General features: G+C 36.3%; 1 protein-coding gene across 1 annotated transcript; it reads right to left on the bottom strand.

Annotated features, from left to right (window-relative positions):
- Positions 1–497: 497 nt before the first annotated feature.
- On the bottom strand, positions 498–15,986 carry scamp2 (secretory carrier membrane protein 2). The gene is made up of 9 exons (XM_062420634.1): positions 15,846–15,986; positions 10,609–10,686; positions 10,109–10,189; positions 8,408–8,519; positions 6,695–6,823; positions 6,011–6,170; positions 5,273–5,374; positions 3,298–3,415; positions 498–2,709 (listed from the first exon to the last, which is right to left on the bottom strand). Exons 1-9 carry the CDS (start codon positions 15,900–15,902, stop codon positions 2,560–2,562), a joined length of 987 nt encoding a protein of 328 aa, XP_062276618.1. The 5' UTR covers positions 15,903–15,986; the 3' UTR covers positions 498–2,559.
- Between the last annotated feature and the right edge of the window lie 2,813 nt (positions 15,987–18,799).

Below are 18,799 nucleotides of genomic sequence, written 5' to 3' on the forward strand. Positions count from 1 at the left end.
TCCCTCTTATGGAGAATCTACAGGCTGTGAAATGGGAACGTGTGAGTTTAAGAGCCAAATCAGTGAAGTGGTTTGTATCTAAAAGCAGACATTGCTCAGGCTATACAATCACATTTAGGCTTAGTGAGTAAAGCAGAAAAATGAACTCAAGAAATTTAATCAGAAAGAGGACAGAAGGAAAGGATTGAATCCCCCAATAGGTAAAAAATAGGCAGTCTCCTCAGTCTGCCCTGGAACTAAGTACATATAAAACTAATATATTGGAGGATCAATACCCTTAAGTGTGGGTAAGACTGTTTCAGTAGAATGCGTTCCAATATTATCACGACTATCTAGGACCTCAAATTGAATCATGGGTCAATATGTTTTTGGTCAAGTAAAAGGAGCAGAACCTCTACTTGACCCAAACACACAGTTATTTCTCATCTGTGTTTAGTAAAACTTACATCTTTAAACAACTGTAATAAAGGGGAGGGGGGGGGAAAAAAGGACACAGCTTTAAATGAAAGCAAAGCATTTTATTAGATGCTGTATTCAATATTGAAATACAAAAGGCACTGAAATTTTGCTCTCCCAACACAATGCATACAGAGATGTGTGAATTAATACGAATCTTCTATAACATGATGGATGTAGGATCAAACTTTAAATTAGACCATTATCTGCTGAAAAGAACATCACACAAACTCTGGATTTGCATTTGTTCTACGGGGATCGCAGTATTATTGACGTATGTCACATCTGAGCCGATGTTTTAAAAACAGTACATCAAGGAAAACATATATAGGCATGTTTTTTTTTCCCAAATGAGAAATAACATAGAAAATATACATCAGTACACAAATAATTTAGGGCTTGGTGGTAGTTTTACAGAGGTACGAAGAAGACTGTCGAGCATTGAAATTCCTTTTGAATAATTAAAAAAAAAAAAAAATGCAATATATTAGCTGCTTAATGGTGATACTGAGATACTGACTTTTTTTAAATGTTATGGCAAATTCACACTGCTCTAATAGAAATTACACATCAGGAAAAACATGTCCAGCGTCCCCTGTCATACCAGTGACAGTCAGACTTCATTATTGTGATTATTTCTAATGATTCACACTGTAGCACTTCTACATGAAAAAATAAACCTTCCCTTCTCCTGCCTATACTGTTAGTACTGAAATTAACAAGAGATTGAGACTGACTCGACCAATTAAAACCAGCTGTACGAATTTCAGCCGTCAATCTACTTTGATATTGTCAATTTTTCGTAGTTAGTATTTTGTTGGTATCCTTAGGAACCAGTAACAATGGTAGCGAACAGGAGAAACAAGATTTACTTGAAGCTGCTTCATCAACCATTAATATGATAGAGAAAAAATGAATTAGTTTGATGCTTAAGCAAAAAAAAAATTCCCTAAAAGTGAAACCAAATTATAGTTTACACTCGTTAACAGGTATGAAAATAACTGAGGCAAAGCGCGTTGATTCTCACTGCAGATGTGATCTTAATGTAGAAACCCTTATCTGAATACAAGAAGGAGCAGATTCACTATAACATAAAATAAAAAGGAACTCCACTAATTTTCTGACACAACAGTGGTTTTTCCAAAAAATGTCTTAAAGAAAATGTTGGTTTCAGACAAAAGTTTAAGGCCCATGTTCTAAAAGTCGACGATGCTGTACCACACTCTGAAAGTGATGGAGGCTCCCTCATGTTGTCAAAGATGACAAATCAAAGACTTTCATGTATTTATCTTACTGAAATAAAGACTCTGGACCTAAATGAATAATTGCAGTAACAATGATGTCCAAAACACTCAGGCGGACTACTATTACAAAACTATATGATGAATTTTTATTATTTTTCTTCTTCATTTGATTGAAATTTGTGGTACACGAAAGCAAAAGCTTCAAAAAAAAAAAGAAAAGAGAAATGCTTTTCCAAGACTGAAAAAAATTTGAAAAAATTGCTAATCAATGACACACAGAAACACTTCATCTCATTTATATATTACAGGATCAAAGTCCACTTCTCGCTGTGGAGGAACAAAACCGTACTGCAGCCACATAAATACATGTGACCAACATGCCAGTACTCACGCACGTACACGATCACACGTTACACTGAAGAGCATTGCCGAAAAAAGTGCACACGAAATATACAGAGCCAAGACACACTGAAATAGCAATCAGTCAACTTCATTCATGCTTTCCACCCCCAGGATGCACTAGATGTGAGAGTTTCCCCTCGACTGCTTTTTTCTTTTTTGTTTAAACCCCAGCAGAGCCGCATGATGTCGCTCTGCAGGAGACATGCTGGATGTGAAAAGCATAGATAACGTGGGGATTTGTATGTGCAGTAATAGTGGGGAGGGGTGAATGGAGGGGGAGGTGGAGGCTATTAACGTAGCCTCACCTGGTACAAGGTCTATTCATTATAAGGTTCGATTTTAATTTGCAGCCGCTGCCAAACTTCCTGATTGATTCAGCTTTGTAATAGTTTATCTACACCTGATAACATATAAACCTTGACCTTTTAAACAGAGCTTAGTTTAGCTCAGTCGACCATTAGTTGTTTCCCTGGAAGGCTCCCTGAGCAGCGGTGGATGCTGCACCGGCGGCGGCCGTTTGGAAGGTTTTATTGGTTAAGACGCCCTGGGAGAATTCCTGCTGGGCCTTGTGGAAACTGGCTCCAGTCCGACGGTACATGCTGTGGACCTGAGGAGGAGGAGAAGGAGGAGATTATGAGCAAATGGCTGAGTTTTCAATATTTTAGAAAGACACACTGGAGAGAGAGGGATGTGACACCTGAGCCCCATTTACACCTGTATTAATGTGCGATCTGTATCTGGGTACAGTATCTGGATTATGACGTGCAAGCTGTGGCTCTCTGCATTTACAGCTGGTATTAAAATGCACTCTTTTTTTTCACAGCTGTTCCTGCAATGAGATCCGAGCTCAATGTGAAAATTAGCTAGGCAGAGCTGGCAGACTTGTCAAAAAACACAGTGCATCCCTGGTCAAGGAAACTGCTGCCATGAACTGATGTCCTTCATTTCTACATCAACTTTTTTGCAAGGGAAGACTTTTAGCTACTGATTCTCCTTGTAGATTATGCAGAGTTTTCTTAAGCTGGCAGGAAGTGGCAAAGCAAGGTGACCTTTTTAACTTACTAGTCTGATTTCTGGCTGAAATCTAATCACAATGTGAGATTCATATTCATAAGTGAAAGCTCCAATTAATCTAGCTAGAACATCTGCTGTAAACGTTAATTTACATGGACATATAACATATTTAAACTCTCACCATCTTGAGCAGGATGACTGACAGCACGGCACACATGGTGAAGAGGATGGCCACTGTGATCATGATGGCTCCCACTGCCTTGTTCGTTCCGATGATGGTGAAGGCGGCGATCCAGCCACTGGAGTCAACAGAGATCATTATGTTTTAGGTGGTGAAAGAACAACTTTAGTTATACTGAAGGTCATTTCCCACAGTGTGAAGAAACACAAGTGTATAATACAGTGTGTGTGTGTGTGTGTGTGTGTGTGTGTGTGTGTGTGTGTGTGTGTGTGTGTGTGTGTGTGTGTGTGTGTGTGTGTGTGTGTGTGTGTGTGTGTGTGTATTCTCGTCAGGAGTTGGGTTAGATTTAGGGAAGAGAAGAAGAATGAGAAGAAAAGCTGAAAAGAAAAGACAGAATGAGAATTTTTTTAAAGAGTAATTGAAATCACTCAAAGGTGAATATGATAAAAGTGGTATCACAATATGAATGCATGATTTAAAAGATACCATTAAAGCATTTTTGAAGTACACTTTCATATTAATATCCTAAAAGTACTTTTTGTAGTTTTTTTTTTTAAATTGATGCTGCTTTGTGATTTACATCTTATCTACAAAGGAAGTGCTACTAGATATAACTAATGTCACAATTACATTAACATTAAAAACAAGAACAGGTCCCCTTGACTGTCATTATGCAAAGTGCCATCACGAAATCACGAGTGTCATTATACGAAACCAGGAGCCACTCGGACACGTGTCATTCTGAAATCAAAGTGTTTCTTCAAAGCAGACATTGGGAAACAATAACAAGTTATAATGTAATACAATGTGGAGTATTAACTAAGCACTCATCTACTATTTGGTCATTTTCAGACCACTACACTGAGGTAGAACTCCTTCATTGCATAAACTTGCTATTTGCTAATCTAATATCTAATATTAGCCTTTATTTACTCTTATCAATGAGTATAATAGAACATAAAAAGTCACAAGTATTTGTTAAAAAAAGAGACAAAGTATAAACAAACATAACCAATGTAACTTAAAGTGAAAATTTAAAAAAGAAAAAATAAAGACCAGTATTGAAAAATATGTCAGTACAAATGATTTTAAAAAGGAAAAAATCGGAACTGACAGCAAGGTCCCTCCAACGTCCAGCAGCCAGAGGTTTCATTGTGTTTAAAGTCCATCAGTTCACCACTTATCTTGTATTTCCAAAACCAAAATATTTACTTTACACGGATAAAGCACGCAGAGAGAGTGCGACTGTTGGCAGAACGAAGCAGAGGCAGCGAGCAGCAGGAACTTACAGAGTTACCAGCAGACAAAGAGGCAGCAGGCTAGAGGCTGAAGGATGGAAAGTCTCTGTCAGAAGAAATGGAAGAATGCAGAAATTCAGGAAAAAAAAGAGAGAGAGAGAGAGGACAGCAGCTTAGCTGTTTGGCTTCACTTCAGATACTCAAGACAAGGAACCAGAAGTAAACAGTGAGTTTCAGTCTGGAGGTGGACTGGATTCAATGTTAGTTTGTGTGATCAGTAAGTTGTTATTATTATACAAATTGGCTATTTCTTTTAAAATATGGATGTGAATACAATCACAGTTCATTTTACTTTTCTATTCTAACTAAAGTGATACTGAATGAATTGATTAATAGTAGAATTTGCAAAAAACTACTATTTTCACTATTGTCACTAAAAATAAAATCTTTCTTTTTTTCTTTTTTAAATCACTGTTAATTTAAAGCTTCATTTGTTGATGAATCAGTGAGTCACATTTGAAATGAATAGGATGTGAAATTGGACATTTTTTCAACTGACTGAATTAATTTGATCAAACTAAAATGGCAATTTTCAGTTTTCTACCTGAACCTGGAGTCTAGGCTATATTTGTTTGAACCATATACTGAACAAAATATGAACATGTTTCTGATCACATTTCGGAGACACCAGTGATCAGTGAAGAAACTATCCAAACCAGTTACAGCGTGTGACCCACCTGTTGCCCCACTTGGGGATGCCCACGGACTGGATGATGAAGATCGCCACTTGGCAGAAAAACACAAAGAAGAAGAAGAAGAAGCTGAAGGAGCTGTCAGTCCTAAAAATGAGAAAACAAAGCGTGTCACTAAAAATAAAAATATTACACTCAGGAAAATATATTCAGCAAATCTTACAAATAAATGATGGACAAAGTTAAAGCAAAGAATGAAATTTTCCTCTGTTCATTATTATCTATATTAGGACGTCACAGTGTGCATTACTGCTCTTATACCATGAGCTAATATTGAACAGCTGTGTTTAATGTGTGTATTTGCTTGTAATATAGTTTTAACGTGTGTTTTGTTTTTCAATTTGATATTAGTTTCACCTGTTGGTTAACTCATTATACACTGTTTCACAAATGAGACCCTCTGTTGCCACGGTTACCTTACAATTTAATATATCATGTAGATTAGTGGCTGAACTACACGATTGAAGAGCCACACAGTCATATGTACTGTAATGATGATGAAAAAACACTACATTATTATGCTAAGTTACATTATTGGTTACATATGAGTGGTTGGCATGGAAACATAGTGGTTAAAATTGTATAAATAAAGATTTCAAGTATCTCAGTAAGTATTATCATACTTATTATTGTATTTAACAGAGACCATAGATGGTTAAAATAATCAACTGGGCAACTAAGACGATGCATACATATTCCTAGATACACAGAAGGAAGACTCACTTGAAGGCCTTGTAGACGGGCCGGTACCAGCAGAGGAAGGAACAAGGAGCGAAGAGGATGAGCCAGAGAATGGAGAGACCAAAATCCACACCGTAGGATGCATCAGTGGTGAAGTACGCCAGACAGGCCAGCAGGTTGAGGAACAGAGTCATACAGTTGACTAAAGAAGCAGAGGAAAGACAGCAGTCAGTGACACCAGTACTAATTATAATAACATTACTAGTGATTAGTAGCATTAGGTTTATTTAAAGTGAAATTGTAAGTCAGAGTTGGCTGCAGAGACTAAACAGGTAAAACATGATTAAATGCTGCATCAGCCACCTCACATCATCAGTGATACCAGTGTAACCACCAGGTGGCATTTTTTTGTACAACAGCACACAGTAACAGTGATGTCAATTCAAATGTGTGCATTAGATATACAATTTACACCAGTGCTGCTTATTGACAGAAAATACAGTTCAAGTTAGTATTTAGAAATAAACACTAAAGTTTTTGTCCTGCTATAAAGTCCCCAAGATCAAATTACATTATAACATTTTAAAATCTGGTTTTATCTGTCTACTAAGATAAAACTAATGCTTATAAATTTTGCACTAACTGTTTCATATTTGAACCTTGAAGCTCACATTTCAGCCTCGACAAACACTGCACGTCCGTGTGCCTTCATCTTAGTGTACTCACACATCCAGAGATAGTACATCATCTTGCAGACTCTCTGGTACTCGGGGGGGATTTCCTCTGAGAAGTCCTGATAGAAACATGGTTTGATGGGGAAGAATTTGGGAAGTGGAGGCCAGTTGTTCTCTTTAACTGTAGGGACAGACACAACATCTGTTAGGAAGGTAGAGCGCGTATCTCAAACACAACATTTACCGCTGCACGAAAAGAGAAAAGGTGAGATGTATCGAAATCGAAATCACAGTAAATATATAAATAAAACTCCTGAAGTTCTTATGTTTAGAATATTTCTTAACAAGGAAATCTGCAGTTGTTTTAAACATACTGACACATCCATGCAAGGTGACATTTTGCAGTATAGACGTGAACTTTCTAAAGTCAAGTACACTCTCATATGTGTGGGAGTCAATCCAGCACTCTGGTAAGATAATATGTCACATTAACAGTAAAGAGTATTATACTGACAGCAATAAAAGGAAATATAGTTTACACCAAGTATTACACATTCAAGTATTACACCGAGCAGGACTGCAACAACATAAGGAAGCTTGCAGACAAACACTTGTGGTTAAATATTGACTTTGAAATGACGGCTGCAGCCACTAGATAAGCTATGTGTTTATGTATATTACACAGTCATACAGTCGGTCAAAGACTAAGACACTATTCAGCACTTCTAGCACAGATTTTGTGGCTTTAGTGTATAACAATGTCTGATCATGAGAACATCTGACTACCTACATCTAGTACCAACATGAACGTCTGTACATTTTCTGATAACCTATTAACATGTCGGTCTACTGAATTTTTTCACTATAACTGCCAAACAGTGAATTCCCCCCCAGGTGTACAATAACACAGATATGAAAGAGGGTTTAAGCAAGCCAATAGCTTCATTTAAGATGCTGTAAATAGCATGTTTGCAGTTTTTATTTGATAAACAACAATTTGTAAAACGGCAGCAATTAGACAACTGATCAACAGAAGACTAATTGGCAACTATTTTGATTTTCAATTAATTATTTTAGTAATACTTTATGCAAAAAGAACAGTTGATGTTCAGCTTCTCAAATGTGACTATTTCATGCTTTTCTTTGTCAAAATGATTATGTTTGGGGTTTGTACTGTTTTGGTTTGAACGAGACAGTACAAGACCTTTCACTTGATTACAAGGAATTTTCTGACAATTTATATTATATATATTTACAGACAAAACAATTCATCAAGAAAATAATTGGCAAATTAATAATACTTGTTAGTTGCAGCCCTACATGTTTGTTAATTGACTGTCTGATTCAGCACTGTAGTGGGGGCAACATACATGGAGGCTGCAGATTTTCAATGCAGGTCTACATCAACACTAACTCAGCAAAGAACCTCAAATTGGAAACTCTTGTAAGTTGCCACCAACATCCTGTAGTTAATGATCTTTAGTAAATAGGAGTTTAATATACATTTCATATTCTCCTGTAATATCAGATAATAGAAAATTGTTGTCTGGGAGGCTGCATGGTCATCTACAGACCTCTTTATAAAGTATAATTTCAAAGACTGTGCAAGGATGTAAACAAGGAGTTTTATATTCCTTTCTGATACATAATGCACACATTGCATTGTTGCAACTGCATTGTTTTCCTGTCTCAGTCTGTCAGTAAAAGAGTGCTGTTTTCGATACTTGTGCAGAGAGAAGAGAGGGTAGGATTTGTATGTAATGACCTCCCGATCCTCTGGTCTGTAGCTCCTGTTCTCTGCGGTCCAGCTCCGCAGCTTTCCTCTCCAGCTCCTCTTGCTGCCTCAGCAGGTTGGCCTGAGCTGCAGCAGCAGTCGCCTGGAAAAAGAAGACATTAAAACACTTTCCTTAACAAACACACTGAAGGTAAGAGAAGGCGTTGTGATGACAGTGGAGAGACATTTCGGCAGCTTTTAGTAGACTCAAATTACATACAGAGACAATAGATCAATATATAATACACACATTAGCCATTATATATTCAACATTTTACATATGCAACATCTGCAATTAGGGGGAAGCATCCATTCATTTTTATGGAGGCTACATGTAGATGTCAAAAACCCTTCTGAAAGCATATTTGCATTTTTAGAAGGCCATAACACTGTCCGTAAGGCCAAAAATAGATATTTATGATCATTATATCGAATACTCTTACTTGGCAGAAAAACTGAGGAGCTATAGTCTTGTTCATGAATATTTATGAGACTACCAGTGGAGCAAGGAGACTCATTACAGTGTTGTGTAAACTGAGTAGATGCTGAAGATATAATATCCTCGGGTAACACTTGCTATCTAGGGATGGAGAGTGGAAGACTTGCTCTTTACCACATCCAGCGTCCATCAGAGATAACCACAGGTCTGAAATACACAAGAACTGTTTTCTAAAGGTAAAATCAAGTTTGACTATATGAGTCAGATGTTGTTTGGTTCCCTGTTTGTCTGGGAAATCACATTTGAGTTAAACGTCTTTAACTTTTTGCTCAAATTAGATTAAACAACATTTAAAAGCTGGAACACTCATTCAAAGACTTTTTTTTTCAATGTCTGACCAATTGTGCTTGCACAATTCTTTTGATGGGAAAAACTTTACACTGTCCCCTTATTCTGTGTACTACCAGTGTTAGGTAGTAACTACTTACATGTAATTGCGTTACATACTTTAATTACAAAATAAATGTAACTGTAATCCGTAACAGTTACTGATGAAAATGTTGATGATTACAAAGGAGGTTACGTCTGAAGTCAGAAGATTTTGCTCGGGGGGTTTTTTCCTCATTTTCTAATATTTAACATGTTACTGAACACACATATTGCTGTTTTTAATTCTTTGAAATCAATATATTTTATATTTTGTATATAAATCATGACATGCCGCCACAGTACCAATTAAGCCCATGCTAGACTTTTGACTTTTTTCATTGTATATTCCAAAACCTACATGAACTAATGAATACATTTTCAAATGAGAGATACATTTTGCTTTAAAAGAAATGATCTCCCTTATAAATCATGTCAGTATCCATGAAAAACACCGGAACTTTTGGTGCTTAATGGCATTTGTTAGAAAATTAGAAACGTAATCAAAAGTAATCAAATGTAATAAGTTACATTACTTTGATTAAGTAATTGAAATAGTTACATTACTTATTACATTTTAAATAGGGTAACTAGTAATCTGTAACCTATTACATTTCCAAAGTAACCTTCCCAACCCTGTGTACTACCACGCCTGACTCCAGTGAAAGAAAAAGTATGAGAAGCTAAAACTATTAAATTAAGAAGCGAACCAAGAGTAGTACTGTCCCTCTTTCTACATTAAAACAGTATTTTTCATTGCAGCAGAGAAGTGGAGGGTTTGGAGGAGAGAGCGCTGTACTTATATCCAGTATGATGACGTGACTCACCTGCGGACTGGGCTCTGTAGACGGCTGCAACACCGCAGGCTGGTAGGGGGCGGCTGGAGTGGTGTGAACAGCTAAACTGTCCTGAAATAATAATAATAAGCAAACGAATCGATGGTGATTGTGAGAAATACAAGGATGAGACAACAGGGCCGAGAAAAGATGAATAAAAAAATGAAGACAGGTGAAGAGGTAAGAGAGAGAGAGAGAGAGAGAGAGAGAGAGAGAGAGAGAGAGAGAGAGAGAGAGAGAGAGAGAGAGAGAGAGAGAGAGAGAGAGAGAGAGAGAGAGAGAGAGGGGATAAGAGATGAAAAATTAGGGTGAATCAAAAAAGACCTGAGGAAATAAAAGACATGACAAGAAAAGGTAAAGATGAACTGGTGAATGAGGAGGAAGAGGAGACTAAAACAACTAAAAGGTTGAAGGAGTTTGAAGAGAAAGAGAAACTAAAAAGGTAAAGATGGGAGAAGAAAAGGGTAAAAACAACAGGATAATAGTCTTACTGTGGGATGAGCGGGGAAAGCGCTGAACTGGTCGACTGACTCTAAGTTGGAGTTGGTCGCTTGTGTGACAGAAGGATCCTGAAAAACACCAAAAAAACATCACATCAGTTTATTCAGCTGAGAGTCAATGATATCAATATCTAAAACTAACTATGAAACAACAGTGTACTTTTTATACAACCAAATCATGTATTGTACATACATGTTTTTTTTTTTGTTTATATTTATTTATACTTATTAAATTCCCCCAGTAAAGCTGCACTGATGTAATTTTATACAATAAAGTTTGTTGTTAAACTAAAATAACACAGGCTCCATTACATATCTTTGTCGGGGGTGTTTCATAACCACAGTTGAGGGATCATTGCAAAATATGTGTGTTAATGTATATATATTCCCCCGTGACTGTCTAGAGAGTATAAGTGGTTTGGAAAAAGAATGAATGAATGAATGAATGTATATATTCTGTAGATATAAGATTATCAGCCGATGTATTGATGTCGGAACCCATTCCCTAATATCATTTATCTGTCTAAAGATTGTTGCTGTTGTTTCTATTTTGTTATAATCCACAGCCTGTTTATTTAGTTTCGTTATTTTAACATATTTGAAATAAATAAATAAAATTAAATCACTATCAGCAGCAGCCCAAATATTCCAGTATCAGTCAGGCCCTGATAAACAGACTTGGAGAAGATGAGTAGACTGTGGTCTTAACTACTCCAGTACAGTACTGGGTGATGTACAGGAAGACCACAGGCATTAGAGTCATGGCATGTTGCTTCATTTCTAGAGAGGACACTCTGTACTCATACTTGTTTGACCCACTGTTACAACTTTGGCACTAACACAGTATTTAGTTCAACTGTACTCCAACCTTGAACTTTCATATTTAACCACAGAAAAACACTAAAATATGTATTCCTGTTTATCTTACTGTGTGTGTTCAACAGAAGTTTCCCTGAGAAACTTTAATTTCCTCAAACATTTTTCTCAGGTAAACAAAACAAAAACCAAAACAGGCCAGACTAAAATATGCTTAGGCAAACTCATAAAGTGAAGTAAAATAACAAACGGCCATTGTTGCAATAACCTCTGAAGGTCCTGATCAATCATTACCTCGGAAGAAGTCACTCCTAGACAGATGTTAGGCACGGAGTACGGGTAAATATTAATTTGGGTTTAGTGAACGATCAAAGACCTGACGATTCTTTTAACTGTGTCGAACTGATGTGTGAAAGTCTGACAAAAGCAGCTTCTGATAAACTCCATAAAAATTCCATGAATTTTCCAAGACATTCCAGGAATTTGTCCAAGTACTTCTAAGATTATCTTACTTGCTGGATTATTGATGCTGTTTTACAGTTTAAAAAAACAAAAACACTAAATAAGTAAACACTGTTTGCCTGCTATTAGGCTTTATGTAGAAGGAAAACAGCTGAAAATATAATCTAATCTGTCAAAATCTTCATATCAAATCTTCAAAAAGACAAATCCTTTTATATGGAGTTTGTAATGTTCCAATAACTTCAGATATTCCCTGAGCATCAGCTCCTCTGAGAGTATTTCAAATGTCCTAATAATCGCTGTCAGGATCCCACAATATTCCAGAAATGTAATGTCTGTTTTTAGAAAAGGAAAACACTAAACTGACTGACAGTCTTGTGGGAAAGTGGTTGTCTATATTTATTTCGGCATATTTACAGTTCAGTATTTTTAAGGGGTAGGTTGACAGCAGTCAACCCTCCCTCTGCTGCTGTAAGCAGCAGAGGGAGGGGATTTTTTGGGGGGTATTTTAGTACTTTTGTGCAACTGATAGATGAAATTCAGTCTAACTTAAACAACTGTAAAGAAACATTTTTACAATCTGTGTCAAATTCTCCTTTAATGAGGTCAGAACGCGGACCTCACATGATAGCCAAGCACATCGCTCACAGGTCATGTGATTAAAACTGTGACCTCATCTTTTGCTTATCTGCTCCTGACACACCTGTCAACATTCCCAGCAGGAAACAAGGATGTTTGGATAATTTCACTCCTTCATACTTAGGAGGGAAGAAAAATGTGTAAAATACAACAGCTGAAAAACTACAACTGAACTTCTACAGCTAATGTTTTCAATCATATTTTATAGTTACTTATTAAAAGATGAATCACACTGGCAGCAGGGTGGGGCTGGTGTACTCTTTTTTTTTTTTTTTAAGAGGGAACCATTTGTTGATCACAGCTGCCGATGGAGATATTCAAAACTGCTTATTATGCAAAAAAGTGTTTACCATTTACCACGATGTTAAAGCAGGACAGACATCCTGCTGAGTATCATCTGATAAGGTCAGCTGGTGTCTTTTGATGACACGGCATAGACAGAAATGAAACAGAAATACTGAGCAGAAAGGTGACTAAGCCTCTCTGAATTAAAAAGACAGCTGGGACAAGCCAAAACTTAGACCACGTCATGTTTAAAATATCAGCAAATCGCCGTGGAGATGCACACAGAAGCACCTCTCTGTAGATATCGGTGATCAGGTCTGGCTGTTCCTCTCATTACAACTGAGAGTAAAAATAGAATCAGAATCAAATCAGCATGATATCCTGATGTTCAAATCTCTGTACCGGGAAACAGGTCTTGCTGTGACAGTCATGGGGTGTGGCTGTTTGTATCTATTTCATAACTACAGTTTATTATTGTAACTAAATAGACTTAATCTACTCTTTATAATGTTTAATTCAACAGGATTACATTGCTATGTCTCATGATTGGTGAAAAAAACCCACCAACTTTTACCTGTAGGTCACAAAGAGTGTACATTTTAAATTATTCTATTATTTGATCCTCTTAAATTTCTTTCAGCATGATAATTATTTTAATATAAGTCATCACAGACTCCAGGAACTGCATATATATAACAGCTTAAATGTGAAGTGAGCAATATAGAACATATTCCCGCTGCTTGCAGGTTATTTATTCAGTTACTTCCACACCCAGCAAACAAACAGTGGTCTCTACTGACATCACGGCCCATTGTGCAGCTGATATCATAAAGTGTGACTGTGCACTATACTGTAAAAACATTGGTTATATAATAATACTGAAATCTCAGAAGAGTTTTTACTGACTCTGACATTTGATATGTAACGTCATATCATATGAGTTGCCATTAAATAAGCTATTACACTGTACAGTATGCGTGAAGTCAGTTTGCCCTCGAGTCATGATTTTACTTTGCAAACTGTCAGCGTCTCTGCACCGAGTTGAAGTCCTCTACAGTTTGTACTCGAAAAGTGAGACAATCATGGATATACAGTAAAATGTCTTCAGTATTCAAGGCGATTAATAGAAATAAACTGGAATAAATAAGTACATACAGGCCTAATGTGGTGCTCTAACCTATATCTGATCTTATCTCGTAAAGTCTTGAAAGGCAGCGTAATCTGTGTGTTCTGGATACTCTGTGTTAAATTTCAACTCACTCTTCATGTTCCTCTATTTCTGAGGAAGGTTCCTCTGACCAAACTGTCATGCTCCTTTCAAAGTACCATGACAGAGACAAAGTTGTGTCTCTTTTATCCTGATTCTTTTCTTGCAAATTCCCAATTTCAGCCACTCCATATGACATATAAAAGAAAGGCTAACGAGGGTTTATGGTTAAGAATCATTATCATTGAGAAAAATACATATGGAGTGTGGGCTGTTGGGTTGGAGAAATGCTTCAGATAAGAGAAAGCTTTACTTCTGTGTGTCTTTAAGTGAATATAAATAAAAGTTACCTTTAAAAAAATACCGATTAACAGTTGAAAGTAAACACCATGTCAGAAATACAAAAAGTGCTGGCTATATGTCCCAAATTTGCATCTTCAGAAAATGAGGCCAAGAAATATCCTTAAGCCCTTTTTGAGCATTTGAAAACTAGCCAATGGATCATAGGAAAGACATCTAGTATAGTATGATTATATATATTTAATAGTCAGTAAATAAACTAAAATAAATAAATGTCAAACACATAAAGAAACACTTCTCATCTGAAGGTCAGCCACTTTCAGGTGGAAGTAACAAGAGTCTTCTGGCTTCCTGAGGCTAATCTGTGATTTTGGGCTCTGAAAATAAAATGACTACTTATAAACATTGACTAATATTATCAGTGAACACAGCAGGCCAGCTGCCAATTCTTGGGAAGTTAACCGGAATCAATAAATGTTTCCACACAAAGACAATGAGCTTTGTATAGGCTGGGTAGACTACATCCTGTAGATAAAGAAAAGAGTATTTTTCAAAGAGCAAACCGTTCATGGAGGAAGATGGTAGGCTGGAAACTAACAGTGCCTAGGTCTAAAACAGTGATGGAAGAATTATTCTGATCTTTAACTTCAGTAAAAGTAGAAATCCAAAATGCTACTTAGGTAAAAGTGCAGAGGTGTTATCAGCTAAATGTAATTAAAGTGTCAAAAGTAAGTGCTCATTAAGCAGATATTTTTATAGAGTGGTATATTATTATAGTATATTAATCATATGAGAGCATTTCAATGTTGTATATTATCAACATAGAGCCCATTTTAGACATTTAAAGTAGATTATTAGTAAAATACTGCACTTTATTGTAAGTGTGTCATCTGTTTATTAATAATGATACACTATATATACAATATGGCACCTTTCACACATAGTGCATAACATTTTTGTTAAGAAAAGAGTAGATAAGTTAGACAACATAAGTTACTATAGGAACGAGTAGAAAGTACAATGTTTCCCTCTGAAAGTAGTGATAATGTAGCTAAAGTGAAAAAACTCAAAGTAGAAGGACGTCAAATTTGTAGTCAAGTGCAGTAATTTAGTAAATGTGTCTTTGTTATTTTCCACCTCTTATCTAAAACGATATCAAACCACATTAAACATGTTAGAAAATCTATTTTAAAAGCAGTAGTAATGGTTGTAACGTGGCTTTTAAAAAAAGGTTTGACACACATTCCTAGTTGGCTACAGTTTAACTTCCTGCAACTTAGCTCTGATGTTGCCCCGCCCCGTGTTCCCAAATACAGCCCGCTGATTGGTCTAAACCCTGCCAATAATGCTGTCTTGGCCAATGGCTGACCGGAGAGCAGCGGTAAGTCCCGCCCCCACCGTTTCCTGGCGTGCTAAGCTAAGTTTCATGACTGATATGCCAACCAGGGCTCGACTTTTTTTTTTTTTTTTTTTTTTTTTTTGGCCTTATCAGCTATTCAACACAAAACTACGCACTTACATTGAACGGGTTGTCACCGGCTGGGTCCGCGAACGGGTTGTTATCATATCCCGACATTTTAAAAAAAGACTACTGGCTGTTTTATCCTCTCCGAGCGGGGAATAAACAACAAACTCCTCTCTGTCGCTTCAGTAGCCTCTCCTCTCCACTTCCTCGAATGAAACTTACAGCGCATGCGCACTGAACCGACTGGGCAATGACGTTAACGTCAGATGACACGTAACAACGTCCGCTAAGCAAAAAAAAAAAAGCAACCCGGGTGGATAAAAAATAAATATAAAATATAAATAAATTAAAAATTTAAATTAAAAAAAAAAGTTTCGATCTGCTAAAAAACACAAACTTGATGGAAAAAAATAGAATTAAGAAAAAATTAAAAATTAAAAATTAAAAAAATTTCAACCTGTTAAAAAAAGCAATCCAGGTAGATGAAAACTTCAACTAAATAAAATAAATACATTTGATCTGTTAAAAAAAAGCAACCTGGATTGATAAAAATTTTTTTTTTTTAACATTTTTCAAAAAAGGTTTTGATTTATTATAAAAAGAGCAACTCAGGTGAATTCCAGCTATGGAAATGTAGTTATAAACAAATTTTGCATGGTAAAAACAAAAGGGCTGTTTTTAGATAGATAGATAGATAGATAGATAGATAGATAGATAGATAGATAGATAGATAGATAGATAGATAGATAGATAGATAGATAGATAGATAGATAGATAGATAGATAGATAGATAGATAGATAGATAGATAGATAGATAGATAGATATCAGTGGTCCAAACTCAGTATAACACCAGGGACAGTGTGTGTTTCAAGTGAATCATGTAGTCAGAAGTTCCTGTTTTTACACTGCTGCTATGTTGTGCAATGCTACGTCTTCTGTTACACATCATTGGGCATGAGGCAGCATACTCTCATGCAGGTCACCAGTCCATCACAGGGCTAAAATAGAGTAGACATACAACCATTCACACCTACAGGCAAACCATTTAACCTAACCTGCATGTTTTGGTCTGTGGGAGGAAGCCAGAGAACCCAGAGAGAACCAACACGGGCTCGAGGAGAACATGCAAACTCCACACAGAAGGGCCCCAGCCGCCCGGCGGGTTCAAACCCAGAACCCTAACCACTGCACCGCAATTATTATATTTCTTGAATGGTTATGATGTGTTTCAAGATTGAATGATTTATTGCTTGGTGTTTAAGTTGAATGTCTTGTGCTTCTTTTACCATCTTGGGGCTGAGTTTAACATCTTATCCCTTGAATGTTTGGGGTTTGTTTTGTGTGTGTTTGTGTGTGTGTGTGTGTGTGTGTGTGTGTGTGTGCGTAAGTGCGTGTGTGTGTGTGTGCGTGTGTGGGTGCGTGCGTGCGTGCGTGCGTGTGTGTGTGTGTGTTAATCCAAAAATAACTGCAATCAATCAATCAAGCAATCAATCAGTGTTAAATAACATTTTAGTGTGATTTAAATTATCATGTTTCTATACTAATGTGTTACTCTGACAATAACAGTAACAGATCTATAAATTATGTTGGTAACTTATTTATTTACTTGGAAAAATTCTTTATTCACAAACAGAAGCTTTTAGGTTCCTAATCCTCTTTCCTTCTGTTTTGATTTAGTTTAACTAAATTCTTAAATCTCTTGTTCTTACAAACAACAAAGAAGCAACAGGTTCCTAGAATATTAGAAATATATTTGATGAAGCCCCCTGCGCTCAGATTAATAACCCCTTCTCTATCTTTCCTTAAAATATAATTTTTCAAGATAAATAAAATATGATCTTATAACTATTTAATTTAACATTTATTTTGAACATTTATTTGTCTCCCACTGTCTTGTTTTATTTTGTTATACTAATTTTTTAATATCTTTTCATTATTTTTTGTCGTTATCAGCATTGTGTACTTGTTTTGTGCTGGACATAATAGGTAAAACATTTTGTTGAATAAAGTTTTGTATTACAAAACAAAATAGAAGCAAAGTGCGCCACCTGTTGGATTTCAGATCAGTAATGTTGATGAAAACATTTCACTCCTATCACTTGAGTGTGAAATGCTCCTCTTTGTGATGACCCCTGGTGATCTGGTGTTTAATCTGGTGTTAACTGGTGTCTCTCCTGGTCCTGCAGGTGACCAACTGCTGTAACCTGAAAAACCTGGAACTGGTGAGACTGGCCAGGTAGCAGCGTCTCTCTGTCTGTGTCCTCTGACTGTCTTACTTTTGTTATTTGCTCTACTTTCATGCACCAGACAACACACACAAACATTCACATGTACTTTCTACACTAATGCATCACACACTGATATCACTAATTTCCACACCTCATACTTTAAACATTTAGTTGCAACTTTAATGTGGTTTAATGTAACGTAATAAATATGTTTTATTAAACTTTTACCATAGTGTGTTTCCATTTTTTGTGGCCATCTGAGCCAGTTCATAGAACACCTACATTTTTAAAGCACTCATATAATGAATAACTTTTTATAAAAAATATAATGACGTATTCATCAGGTAGCAAAATCTATAGTATTCTTGAAAAGTGGAACTTCATAATGGTTTCTAAGCAACAGGTGACTGTTGAAGGCTTTCACATAAACCTCTCAATATGTACAATAGTATTTGAAAAAAGAAAAAAGGAATAGCAAATCAATTACTTTTTCCCAATTAAACTTCATGCATAAATTGCTTCATTCATGAATTGAACCAAATTAGCTGAATTATAGTTGATCAGCGTCTATGAAGCTGCTTCTTTCTTTTATCAAACTGGTAGTCAGATGCAAAAACACACTGCTGCATGACCCAGTGGTCTTTATGCCATATTTGCAAACTCAATGGATGTATTGTACATAATCCGGTTGTATCACGCTTTAATTATGGGGAATTTGGAGATTGGTCTAATTTGGGTCAGTTTAGGGGTCCTTGACGTGATCAAGTTTCGGAACCATT

Source organism: Scomber scombrus, chromosome 6 (assembly GCF_963691925.1).
Source record: "Scomber scombrus chromosome 6, fScoSco1.1, whole genome shotgun sequence".
In the NCBI taxonomy this organism is placed as follows: domain Eukaryota; kingdom Metazoa; phylum Chordata; class Actinopteri; order Scombriformes; family Scombridae; genus Scomber; species Scomber scombrus.

What these genes read in the sequence shown, in the direction of transcription:
- scamp2 (XM_062420634.1), bottom strand. Translation starts at nt 15,902, where the DNA reads ATGTCGGGATATGATAACAACCCGTTCGCGGACCCAGCCGGTGACAAC. An exon ending in CTTTCCCCGCTCATCCCACA is followed by an intron (nt 10,190 to 10,608) that starts GTAAGACTATTA and finishes TTATTATTTCAG; the next exon opens with GACAGTTTAGCTGTTCACAC. An exon ending in CCCGTCTACAAGGCCTTCAA is followed by an intron (nt 5,375 to 6,010) that starts GTGAGTCTTCCT and finishes TCTCATTTTTAG; the next exon opens with GACTGACAGCTCCTTCAGCT.